The sequence below is a fragment of the Catharus ustulatus genome, chromosome 31, assembly GCF_009819885.2.
Source record: "Catharus ustulatus isolate bCatUst1 chromosome 31, bCatUst1.pri.v2, whole genome shotgun sequence".
NCBI classification, from domain to species: Eukaryota; Metazoa; Chordata; class Aves; order Passeriformes; family Turdidae; genus Catharus; species Catharus ustulatus.
In genome coordinates this window covers 3,428,673-3,441,380 of record NC_046251.1, presented here as the reverse complement: position 1 = coordinate 3,441,380, position 12,708 = coordinate 3,428,673, and the positions used below count along the sequence as shown (strand labels likewise).

Below are 12,708 nucleotides of genomic sequence, written 5' to 3'. Positions count from 1 at the left end.
GTTGGACAGGGCTTGGAGCAGTGTGGTCTGGTGGAAGGTGTCCCTGCCCATGTCCAGTGGCAGGGGTGGGATGGGATGACCTTTCCACTCCTTTCCCACCCAAGCCATTCCACCTGTGCAAGTGTTCATGTTTGAAGCAGGAGGTGATGTTGATACCCAAATCCCAGTTCGATTTCCTAAGCTTGGCTGGAGCTGTGGCCGTGACTCAACACTCTGCGTTATCTTTCCACGTGCGCTCGGGGCTCTGCCGTTTGCTGACTCGGGAACTCTCCTCCCCTGGGAACGAGAGAACTTTCAGATCGTGTCATCCCTCCCACAGAAGGAGAAAAAAAACCCCAACAAAAATCCCCCAGGAAAGTGTAACCAGGGGTTTGATAATGCTGAGGGAGGTGGGTCTTGCCTGGGCTATTGGGGGACAGTGCTTCAGCTCCCATTTTTACTGTCTGTTTATTGATTTCTTGTCTGTTTATTGATTTTTTGCCTATAAAACCCTCTATTCCCACAGTGAAGTTTTGGATATTATATACATTTATTTTTTCAAAAGTAGGACTTGATGATCTTGAAGGTCTTTTCCAGTGTTAATCCTCTGATTCCATGATTTTTCTTAGGCTTCTACCTCCCCAATCCACCTCCTTGAGTCCTCCCAGACCCACAAAGGTCCTGGAAGTGGGATAAACACAGGGAATGTGATGTTTTCCAGTGGAAATGCCAGTTTAGCTGCATGTCCGGGTCCCAAGGCACTTTTGGAAATGGGTGTCTGGGCGATATTTTTAGAGGTATTTAAACATCTAATGATACCAGAAGTTGCTGGTGTGGATTTTCCAGAAGCTCTTAATTAACATGTGTTGTGTGAGAGTTCTGAGACCTGCACCAGATGGCTGCAGCACAGATAGGTGCCTGCAGAGCTGTGGGTTTGAACGTCAATATGTCCTAAAAAGTAATTAAAAAATATTTTTTCTATAAAAAATAAAATGAGACTAATTGTTATTTGACAAGCAAGGCAAAAGGGTGGATCTGTGATGGATTTTTGGATTGAATGACTTACAGAGTCAGCCTGAATCATTCATGATTCTGTGAAGGGTGGTGCATGGCCAATCCCTGGAGGTGTCCAAGGCCAGGTTGGATGGGCTTGGAGCCACCTGGGATAGAGGAAGGTGTCCTTGGCCATGGCAGGAGGTGGAACAAGATGGGATTTAAGGTCCTTTCCAACCCAAGCCATTCTGAAACTCTGTGATGGATCATAGTCTGAATCCATCCTCGGCTGGGAATTGGAACTAGAGGATTCTGACAAACTCCTACCTTTCTAAAATCTTCATCTGCCAAAGATATATTGGCATAAACACCAAATATAAACACCAAAATAAGTGAAACAGCTAAAAAGAACGGTGATTCCTCCAAGCCCTATGCTCTCCTCATTTCCACATCTCTATAAGTGAGTCGAGCTCTATTAATCGCATTTTAATTGTTCCAGGGTGTGCAGCAAGGTTTAGGATTCCTCCTCCCAGTGTGTTCCTGGGGCTGTCCCTCCATCTTCCTGCACATCCAACCATGGCAGCCAGTGCCTAGCGTCTTCTCATGGTCCTGAAAGCTTTCACAAAATCCTACATGTGTTTCCCACATCGAGTATTTCCTCACCCGTGCCGAGATTGTCTCGGCATGAAGACAGTGGGACATGCTTCAGTCCAACAATAAATGAATTTCCAGTGCCAGCACCAGCATCTCGTCACCAGTGAGGTTTTATTTATCAAAAAGGTGCAGAGCCTCATCAAAATGCAATTTGCTGAGCTCTGGCTGTAGATTGAGAAACTCAATTCTCTGAGCCAAAGGCAATTTTCCAAGTAAAAAGAAGGCTGAAGGGTGTAACTTAGGTGTGTTTTGGGAATTGTGAAAGCCAGGCTACAACTTGGCATGAGCCGCTGTGCCTGCCTGCAATGGGGCTTTGGAGTGAGAGATTTAAAGATAAACACAAGCAGGGAAACAACCCCAGAGGATGAAAGGTGGAAAACAAACGCCTGGTGTATCCCAGGGAGGCTCTTGCTGCCTCACAAGGTGTAAGATTCCTTACTCATGGCGTGCTGGGAGCCCTAGTTGGATCTTTTTTGCCTTTTCTCCTGCATTAGAGGGTGTGTTTCTGGGTAGGGTCAATGTTTGGCAAATTGGAGATGGAAATCTTTAGCCACGCCACGCTGATGAAGACAGGACCTGTCTCCTCCTTCACGCCCATGCAGACCCAGCCCACCTCCAAAAACACATAAAAGGGAGCATCCGCTGCCCTCCAGCCAGAGGGACTGACTTCCCTTCTTCCACCCACCTCCTCACCCACAACCCCGTTGAGCTCCTCACCTTCTCCATTCTCGGCTCCTTTGAGGATAACCAGCCATGTCTCGTCAGTCTGTCTGCAGGAGCTTCGGAGGGGGGAGCAGAAGGGGCTTTAGCTCCTGCTCTGCAATCGGTGGCGGCTTTGGAGGCGGCAGCCGGAGCAGGAGCAGCTACAGCTCGTACTCAGTGTCCAGGGGATTCGGAGGTGGAGGACGGTGCGGGGGCTTCGGCAGCCGGAGCCTCCACAACATGGGGGGCAGCGCCAGGATTTCCATGGGCGGGTGCTACGGCGGCGGGTACGGCGGCAGGATGGGCGGCTTCGGCGGGAGCTACGGCGGGCTCGGCAGCTTTGGGGGTGGGATGGGTGGTGGAGGAGGAGGAATGTGTGGCTTTGGAGGAATGGGTGGAGGAGGAATGGGTGGTGGAGGAGGAATGGGTGGCTTCAGTGGAGGAATGGGTGGCTTTGGTGGCGGGATGGGTGGTGGAGGAATGGGTGGCTTTGGTGGCCCAGGCTTTGGCATGGGTGGCCCTGGGAGAGGTGGCCCTGGGATCCAGCCAGTGCAGATTGACACGACCCTCCTGCGTCCGGTGCACGTCGAGATTGATCCCCAGATCCAGCAAGTTAAGAACCAGGAGAAGGAGCAGATCAAGACCCTGAACAACCAGTTTGCCTCCTTCATTGACAAGGTGAGAGGGTGGGATTGTACCTGATTAAGGTCAAAATTAGGAGGAACCTCCCAGTAGCACAGAAATGTTCTTCTGGAGCTAAATCCCAGCAGGCAGAGAAGCTTGAGCAGAGCCTTTTCATTAAGGGAAGAGATGGGAATCTCTCCTCCACACAAGATCAAAGCAATGTCTCCAGGGCTTTCATCTGCCCTGTTGCACCAAGCTCTACTCTGAGGTTACTCTCGCAAGCAGGTTCAACACCTCCAACCTCCGCAGGTTTCGGGCACAGATTCTCCCTCCTCCACCATTCTCTACCCAAATAACCTCCCATTTAAGTATTAATTTATACATTTTTCTCTTTGTTTTCAAATCTCCAGGCTTTTAAAACTAGGCTGGAGATCAGATTTCCACACTGCCTGCAATGGGGATGGACTTGGAGTGAGGGCAATGTGTAAAAGCTCCTTTAAGTAGAAAATTACTAGAAATTTCCTTCTTTTCCTGATTTTGAAGCTTAAGCACCAACAGAAATTTTAAAAAACATATCTAATTGGTTCTCTAATCACCATGCAAATCTTTCTGAGTGATGCAAGAGATGTTTTGGTGGGAGCTGCTCCTGTGTGATGGTGGCTCCTCTGTGTCTTGGCCGTAGGTCCGATTCCTGGAGCAGCAGAACAAGGTGCTCTCCACCAAGTGGGAGCTGCTCCAGCAGCAAGGGCCATCGGGGCCCAGGAAGAACCTGGATGTGATCTTTGAGAATTACATCCAGAACCTGCGGAGGCAGCTGGAATCAATCCTGGCCCAGCGGGGCCAGCTGGAGTCGGAGCTGCAGAACATGCAGCAGTACGTGGAGGATTACAAAACCAAGTGAGTGTGGAGCCAAGAGCAGCTCAGGCAGCTTTTTGGTCACTTTAATTTTCCCCAACTGCTTTTTATGGTGGTAGTGGAGACAGTTTTTCAGCCAAAATATTTTAATTTAGGGATTTTTCTCCCTTCCAGTTTGTTTCTCATGGCCTTAGGCAGGAAAGTCCCCGAACTCAATTTGCACTTTTCCTCTCCATAGGTATGAGGAAGAGATCAACCGGCGCACGACAGCCGAGAATGAGTTTGTGGTGCTGAAGAAGGTGAGTCACAGGCACCACCAAATTATCCCCCAATATTTGGCTTTACCTGTGCTTGAATGGGAATTGTGGAGTTTTCAAGATCTCCCAGCTGATGTCTGGAGTCCCTTATATTCAATTTGCATAATAGGATGACACCATAGCATTATTTATTTTCAATTATTTATATACGTGGTTGTAGAATTATATATAAACATAATGATGTCCCAGTGAATAGCATGGTGAATAACACCAAACCCTCAGCACAGAGGGCAATTCCCACAAGCCTGAAGGATTCCCAAGAGGAAAAACCTATTTTCTCTGGGATCTTTCCTTTAGGATGTGGACAGTGCCTACATGACCAAAGTTGAGCTGGAAGCCAAGGTGGGAGCTCTGACAGATGAAATCAACTTCCTGAGGTGCATCTATGAGGAGGTAGGAGCTCTCTCTTCTCTGTGGGGGCCAAAATTGTCATCAGATGTGTGGTAGCCAAGGACACTGAGGTTGGATTTAGGCTGAGATGGTGCCTCTGACTCATGTCTTGGTTGCAGGAGCTGTCTCAGATGCAGACGATCAGTCGGGATCTGTCCGTGGTGGTGTCCATGGACAACAACCGGCACCTGGACCTGGACAGCATCATCGAGGAGGTTCGGCGCCAGTACGAGCAGATTGCCCAGAGCAGCCGGGCTGAGGCTGAAGCCTGGTACCAGAGCCAGGTGAGTCAGGGAGCAGTCGAGACTCCTGGGTGTGGCTGGGTGAGTTACAATAATTTATGGCTGGATGAGACAGCTTTTCAAGCTAACGGGGCTGGAGCTTGTGGTGCAAGGAAGGTCCAGAGGGGTTGAGCTGCTTTTGAGGGATCTGACTCATTGCTCCCAATGCGTCCCAAACTCACTGAGGTGCGTGGCACAAACTGATGCCTTGAGAGGCTACCTAGAATAGAGGCTAGACAGTGCTCAAGGAATAAAGCAGGTATTTATTAAAAAGTTAAAACGGTCTTCACAGGATACACCTTGGGCAGTACAAGAGCCTGGCCAAGGCTACATTCAAGATGTATGATGGATCGCACATTTTCATACTTTTATAGGTTTTGGTCCATTTCCATATTGGGGTTAGTTGTCCAATTGCAGCTCCAGGTTCAACAGTCCCATCCTCCCAGATTGCTCTCCTCAATTTGCTACTGTTTGCACTTTTTGGGCCTGAAGCTGCAATGGTGTCCTTGGTTCTGGGGCTAGAAAAGGATTTTTTGTCTGACTGAACTGGGAGGAGAACTTGCTAACACTTTCTATGAGGTTCAGCATTAGATACTAATGCAGTACAGAATCTGGAATATATGAAAGCTAAAACTTAAGGCATCAAAACTTCTTGATAAAAATGCCCGCAAATGCACCTTAATGAGAAAATTCCAGCCCAAGTGGCTTTTCAGATGCCAAGAGATGCTTTTTAGTGTCACAAAGGTCCATTTCAAAGCTCAACCCCCATGACTGAGTCCTAGAGCCACCTTGAACATTGAGCTGGGCATCCATCGGCAGCACAGGGGGCCCATAGAGACACCTGAGCCTTGAAACTGGGGCCAAATCTTCTCGAGGCACCAGGAACGTGTCACTGATGGGTCATTGTGTCTTGGTGCCTTCAGTACGAGCAGCTCCAGAGCACGGCTGGCCGGCACGGGGACAACCTCCGCAACACCAAGATTGAGATCCAGGAGCTGACCAGGAACATTCAGAGGCTGCGGGCTGAGATCGAGAACGTGAAGAAGCAGGTGGGGACTGCTTGGTGTCTCAGGGATGAGGTGGAGGACATGAAGAAATGAAGGGGCTGGTTAGTGTCTCAGGGGAAGGTGGCAGCAGGTTGGATCACAAATGGCCATGAGTGGGGCAGAAACCTTCCATCACCCCAAGTTCACTTCATCCAGATGTTTACTTGCCTCCTGATTTCTCCTCTTGGGGGTCTAAGGACTGATCATTAGGGGTAAATTGAGGTCTGAGAAAGCTCCCGTTGTGCTCCCCAGAACCAGCAGCTGCAGGCAGCCATTGCTGAGGCTGAAGAGAGGGGAGAGATGGCTCTCAAAGATGCCAGGTTGAAGTTGGAGGAGCTGGAGAGCGCCCTGCAGAAGGACAAGGAGGAGCTGGCTCGCCTGCTGAAGGAGTACCAGGAGCTGCTGAATGTCAAGATTGCACTGGATGTTGAGATTGCCATGTACAGGAAGCTGCTGGAGGGGGAGGAGAACAGGTAAGCAACTGAGATCTCATTGGGTGTTGTGATCTGCACTGGACACCTGGAATACTGACTGTAATCCCAAACCAATTCTTTGGGCTGATGGGTGGATGTTGTGATTGATGCTGCGTGGGATGTCCTGGGGGTCAGGACCCATATTTGGCTCCCTAGAGGCGGCAGAGCTGCTGCCCCATCTCTGCCACTGCTGAGTTTTTAATGAACCTCAAATCTGGAGAAACCTCGTTGTAAAGAGGAAATGCCAACCCCTTCCCTCCTCCAACCTTTTAGTGATTCCAAAGTGGCTTAGGAGGGTGAAACAGAAAAATTATTTGATAGTGGAAACAGTTTAAAGTTTTTACAACCTCTCATTTGTTGGGTAATTAAAATATCCAATTTCCTTCACAGGTTGTGCAACGATGGCATGGCAAACGTCAATGTGTGTAAGTATCTGCCCCGGGGTCCCGCAGAAAAAGCACCAGACTGTTTCTTCAGAGACAGAGCCTGAGACGGGGCAATGGGAACATAACCTGTGCTTCTCTTGCAGCTGTGGTGGGCAGGACGACTGTGTCTGGAGGCCGAGGAGGCATGGGAGGAGGATTCGGAGGCAGCGGCATGGGAGGAGGATTCGGAGGCGGCAGCTGCGGAATGGGAGGAGGATTCGGAGGCGGCAGCGGCATGGGAGGAGGAATGGGAGGAGGCGGCATCTGCGGAGGAGGCAGCAGCTTTGGAGGAGGCAGCATGGGCGGCAGCTGTGGCATGGGGGGAGGAATGTACGGCGGGGGCTTCTCCTCGGGCAGCGGAAGGATGTGCGGCTCCGGCGGGGGATCCTCCTCCGTGCGGAGATGCGTCACCACCACCTCGGTCAAATCTTCGGGGGTGAGATTCTGAGCCCCGAAGGTTGACAAGGAAAGAAGCATCTCCTCTGTCCTCCTGCCAGCAGCCCAGCCTCCCGAAGCCCAGCTCCGCTGTCCTGCAATGGGATGAGCTGTGTCCCTCCCACGCAGCTCATCGCAGCTCCTGGTCCCAGCCGGGGCTTTGGTGGCGGTGCCGAGCGTGTCCCGGCACCAGGAGCTGCCTGGCAGGAGGGGCCGCTCTGCCTTCCTTGCTGTGTTGTACATTTCTTGTGGCAAATGTGTATAAAACCCCTCTTTCCTTCTCTCTCCTCCTGTTCTGTGTCCCTGGGGTGCTTCTGTGTGTGTCCATCCAGCTGTTCCCTTTGCAGGCCTTTGGGGTCAGGGTGGGTGTGGGGCAAGCAGGACTCATCCCTTGGGGAGGGGGGCATCTCAGGCTGTGGCCAGAGGGATGAGCTGGCCCAGGGTGGAGCTTCTGGGCAGCTTTGCTCACCTGGGAGCTCCAGGTGTGCTGCCAGCAGGGGCTTCCCTGGAGCTCTGGCTCCCATTCCACTTGTCCCAGCTGCCGGTGACACCTCACACACAGCTGGGCTGTTCCTAAGGAGAACAAAATTGTCCTTCGGTGCCCAGATCCCATGACACAGAGCGAGATGTACTGTCCCCACCTCCCCACCTCCTCCGTGGGCTGCCTCCTTCCTTGTGATGTTGCCATTCCCAATAAATTGCATAGAATATTCACAATGTGGTTGTGTTGGTGCTTTGGGAGCTGCTCTGGGCAGGGGGGGAGAGGGGGTCATTCTCCTGCCCATCCCTCTGTTTTGAGGGAACAGATCAGTGATGGGGATGGATCAGGGCGGGTGCCCCAGCTCAGATGATGCTCTTAACTCTCACCTGGAGGCAGTAGCCTGTATCTGGAATGCCGGGGATCTGGATGCTCCCGCTGAACAATGACAAATAAGAGCCCAGGCTGGAGACCTGGAATCATTGAATGATGGAATGGTTTGGGTTGGAAGGGACCTTAAAGATCATCCCATTCCAACCCTCTGGTGCAAACAGGGACACCTTCCACTAGATGAGAGGTGTCCACCCCTTGGACCAACCAACGTAATTAAGTTGCTGCTTCCAAGGTTCTTGTGGGTCATCTCCAGGTACTGGGGACTTTGACCTGTGTTAGGCAGAGGAGATGGCACCAGTGTTGCCGTGTGCAGTGGTGGGAGGGCAGGTGGATGTGGATCAGGATGTTGGCCAAGCACCTGGTGCTGGCTGCAGTGAGCCACAAACTCTTGTGCCCCAGGATGAGCCATGATTCCAGCCGTGGGAACGCAGCGGGCTGGGAAGGTGTGATTCACCCCATCCATGAGCTCAGGCACCATCCTCTCCCTGAGAAGTCGAGTAATTTCCCACTGGCTCATCATTGCTCCAAGAGCAGGAGGGAGAGATTTCGAGGAGCTCAGGAGGGGCTTTGGGAGGGGAGTCTGGAGTGTTTTATCTGAACTGTGCTGCAGCCCCTCCACCACCCGGAGAGATCAAAGAGGCAGAAAATGCTGTCAGTGATGGTTCAGGAGTCCCACAACAGCCTCTGGGAGCTGCTGACATTCCCAGAGTGGTTCAGGAAGCTGCAGACTGAGGAGGAGGAGGTACAGGAAAGGCAAGAGGAAATGACTACAGACTTCTTGGAAGGGAGAATTCTCCCGTTAGAACCCCCGCAAGAGGGTGAGGGTGCCCAGGGTTGGGGAACGTGGCTGGGTTTGACCCAACAAGAAGATGCCAAGAAGGCTCTGAGAAGCTGGTGTTGTGCCAGGAGCACTTTGAGGTTTGGCTTGGGGCAAGAGTCACCTGTTTTGGTGCTTAATTTTAAGAGTCAGTTTCTTTTCAGCTTTAAAATCCAGAACACAGCATTGTAGTGCCATGTGAGGAGTCATTGCAACACCTCCTCTGTGCAAGATCCGTGACAGGAGCTGTTGGCTGGGTCAGATGCAAAGCTGGAGCGTGGCTTTGCTTTTTCCGCCTAGTTCACATTTTCCCTGGTATTGATCTTACCATGTTCAACTCCTTGTGTAAGAGATATGAAGGATCAGCTCGGTGTTGAGTCTCACCTGAAAGAGGCCGAAGTGACTCCAGGTTTGGAATAATCTGCACATCTTGTCTGAAGATGTCAGAGTGACTCAATCTGGGTGTCTTATCTGCAGGAGCTGAGTGTGGTCAGCACCCAGGCATCTGGCTGACTTTGCAGATCTTCCTCCTCGTTTTGGAACCTCCTCATGGGATGTTCCAGTGAAGTCGTGGTGCCTTCATACCATGGGTTTGGCAGCTGGGAGAGAGGCCAGGAGAAGGGACAACCTTAGGTGTTTTCCCCACCTAAACCCAAGCCAGTCTGCAGCTCCCCCGGCTGCTCATCATGATTGAGTGTGCTGGGCTGCAGGATGGTCTGGAGAACTTAAATCTCCATCTGGGAGAAGACCATGGAGAAACCAGCCCATCTTGATTGCAGCTGCTTTTGGCAGGGAGGGTGTCCCCTCTGTGCTGTGGGGGTGCTGTCCATTCTCCAGCTGCAGGAACACACACCTGGGTTACCTTTGGCCAACCCTTGGTTCCCCTCAAGGGTGGGATAACCTTGTCCCTCAAGGGTGAGATAACCATGGGTCAACTCTTACCTGATCCATTGAGGGTGGGATAACCCTTGGATAAGTGTTTTTGTGGGTGGGACAATCCTTGGCCAACGGAATCCTTTGAGAGGGGGGTTACTGCTGACCAACCAGGAGTTAGGAGGGGGATTGCTCTTGTTCAAGTGTTTCTGAGCCCCCCAGTGTGGAATAACCCTTGGCCAACTCTTACCAAGTTCCTCAGGAGTGGGATGACTCGTGGCCAACTGTTGAGTCTCCCAAGAGTGGGATAACCCTCGGCCAAGCGTTGACTTCCTCAAGGGTTCTCCCCTCCCTTACGCACTGTTCCACGCAGACCAGGGGGCTCAGTACCCCTGTCCCAGTGACAGGCAGGGACATTTTGGTTTCTGATGCCTTGGGATACTTTAAAAACACATTTAGTTGCCCAGATCTCATTGGAGAATCTGAAAATTCCTTCTGAATGTCTGCATTCATACATAGGTCTTTTGAACGACCTTAAATTCATGTTTTAGGTATTTCAAGGGCTAGAATGTGTATTTTCTGTAATTTTTTTCTGCTGTTTTCTAGAAAAATGTGAACATTCATTTTCTATTTAATTCATTAAATTATTCAGGTATTTAATTGATAATATCCAGGCAAATTAAACCTTTAGAATGCCTCTTAAACCGTATTTACAGACTTGGTTTCCCTTTAAACTAGAATGTACTTTTTTTTGGAACACACTGATATTATTTGTATTTTCTGTAATTAATTAAAATTTCATTTGCATGCAACACACACAAAAGATTTATTTCAGAGACATCCTATAAAATACATTTCTAAACCACATTCCTAAACTACATTCCTTTCCCAATAAATTATTTGGAAGCAAAAGGTTATACTGTGCCTTGGGGGTTGTAACGGCTCCATTTCTCAGCAGGTTTTTCCATGTCAGGCATCTCATTTTTGGGGAGAAAAAAAAAAAAAAAAAAGAAAAAGTCAATCAGAGGTTGTGGAATTCACCAGAGCAGTAGGAACCTCTCTCCACTTTGAATTGTCCATCTGTTGCTCCTCTTCCACAGTGTTTTCTGTCCTGACATAGTCACCAAAGGGTTCCCTATGTGTCCCTTCATTCTTCCTCAAGTTGTCATTCCCTGCCACCGTCAGAACACTGAGGAGAGTGAGACAATTGCAGCCACCTTCTTCCCTCTGCTTCAGCATCCTCCAAAGCCCCAGCTGGTTGTCCCAGATTTGTGGAGTTGCAAGTGGAGGGAATTTAGTCTACAGGTAGAAGACACTCCCACTGTAGTGACACCACATTTTCCAAGGAGATGTTTTACCTTTCTAGCAGGAGAATATGCTGAGTCTCCTCAAATTTTGGTGTCATGAATTCCCATTCAGGATTGGGAAACACCTCCTGAAACGCAAAGGCAATTTAACATATAAAAAGGAGATTAAGGGTGTGTGTGTGAGGAATTGTGAAAGTCATATTATAGCTGGGATTTTATGAAACCTTGCCTTTCTATGGAGCTTTGATATAAAGATCGCTATCTGGAATTATTGGGAACCACTAATGAGGGCTGGATATCCAATGAGGGGCTGCCAAAAAGGGGATTTATGGACATAATTGATTTCCAAGATGTCATAAAGATACACGAGTCCACTTACTCATGGAGACCTGCCTTGATGCTCTTGCTTTATTCACCTCTAGATTACAGGGTGTGTTTCTGGGCAGCCCCAAATATGGCAAAGCTCATGGCAAATCTGTCAACAACACTGTGCTGATGAAAATACTAAATTGCTTTCCACCTTCACGCCCAAGCTGTTCCAGCCCACCTCCAGCAGCAGATAAAAAGGAATGCCTGGAGCTGTTGGAGCCAGAGAAGACTCTGCAGACTTCTGCTTGCCCTCATCAACTTCTCTGGTCTTTCTGCTCTTCTGGATTTTGACTCTGCTTGGGAAAAACCAGCCATGTCTCGTCAGTCTGTCTGCAGGAGCTTTGCAGTCGGGGGGAGAAAGGGATTCAGCTCCTGCTCTGCTGTTGGTGGCGGATTTGGAGGCGGTGGCGGCCGGAGCAAGATCAGCTACAGCTCGTACTCCTCATCCCGGGGAGGAGGCGGAGGAGGACACTGTGGGGGGTTCAGCAGCCGGAGCCTCCATAACATGGGGGGCAGCAGAGGGATCGCCATAGGTGGATGCATAGGCGGTGGATACGGTGGCGGTGGATACGGTGGCGGTGGATACGGTGGCAGGATGGGCGGCCTTGGTGGAGGAATGAGCTGTGGAGGAATGGGTGGTGGTGGAATGGGAATGGGTGGCTTTGGTGGTGGAATGGGTGGTGGGGGAGGAATGGGTGGCTTTGGTGGTGGAATGGGCAGTGGGGGAATGGGTGGAATGGGCGGCTTTGGTGGTCCCGGTTTCCCTGGGGGCATCCAGCCGGTGCAAGTCGACCCCAGTCTCCTGCGTCCGATCCACGTTGAGATTGACCCCCAGATCCAGCAAGTCAAAACCCAGGAGAAGGATCAGATCAAGACCCTGAACAACCAGTTTGCCTCCTTCATTGACAAGGTGAGAGTTTAGGACTAGGTTTTTTTGGAGGTGGTATGTCAAACAACTTTCTTGGGACGTGGAATGGGAATTTTTTTACTTACCAACTGCTGTTGGAGTTGTCAGACCAATGCCTCAGCATCAAGTTGCAATTAGTCAGGTTTTATTAAGTAGCACTGAACAATAGAGGAGTTTTTGTGCTAATGGAAGATTAAAGAGAACATCTGCAAGGTATTCTGGGGACTGTCTTGCCAAGGCACTTCTACAGCCTCATTTTGGGTGATTCAGGGCAAAGTCATCATTGTAAATTTGATTGTCCTAAGAGTTCTCATTGCTGGGATTTGCTTTTTGATGAAACTTTATTCTCAAAGCCTGATTCTAGAAACTTCAGAGCATTAAACTCCTTTC

General features: G+C 50.1%; 2 protein-coding genes across 5 annotated transcripts; both read left to right on the top strand.

The window, feature by feature from the left end:
* The first annotated feature begins 2,379 nt into the window (after positions 1-2,379).
* Positions 2,380-7,830, top strand: LOC117009194 (keratin, type II cytoskeletal 6C-like). 4 transcript variants are annotated; one of them, XM_033083442.1, is made up of 10 exons: positions 2,380-3,006; positions 3,635-3,849; positions 4,046-4,106; positions 4,422-4,517; positions 4,634-4,798; positions 5,719-5,844; positions 6,094-6,314; positions 6,705-6,739; positions 6,844-6,969; positions 7,066-7,830. In XM_033083442.1, exons 1-10 carry the CDS (start codon positions 2,380-2,382, stop codon positions 7,185-7,187), a joined length of 1,794 nt encoding a protein of 597 aa, XP_032939333.1. In that variant the 3' UTR covers positions 7,188-7,830. The 4 variants fall into 4 exon arrangements, with proteins under 4 accessions (XP_032939333.1, XP_032939330.1, XP_032939332.1 ...); XM_033083439.1 differs by having other exon boundaries at positions 6,844-7,830; XM_033083441.1 differs by lacking the exon at positions 6,705-6,739 and having other exon boundaries at positions 6,806-7,830.
* Positions 7,831-11,164: 3,334 nt separating this feature from the next.
* LOC117009197 (acanthoscurrin-2-like) lies at positions 11,165-12,410 on the top strand. The gene has a single exon (XM_033083445.1). The coding sequence runs from the start codon at positions 11,725-11,727 to the stop codon at positions 12,331-12,333; it is 609 nt and encodes a 202-aa protein (XP_032939336.1). The 5' UTR covers positions 11,165-11,724; the 3' UTR covers positions 12,334-12,410.
* The last annotated feature ends 298 nt before the right edge of the window (positions 12,411-12,708 follow it).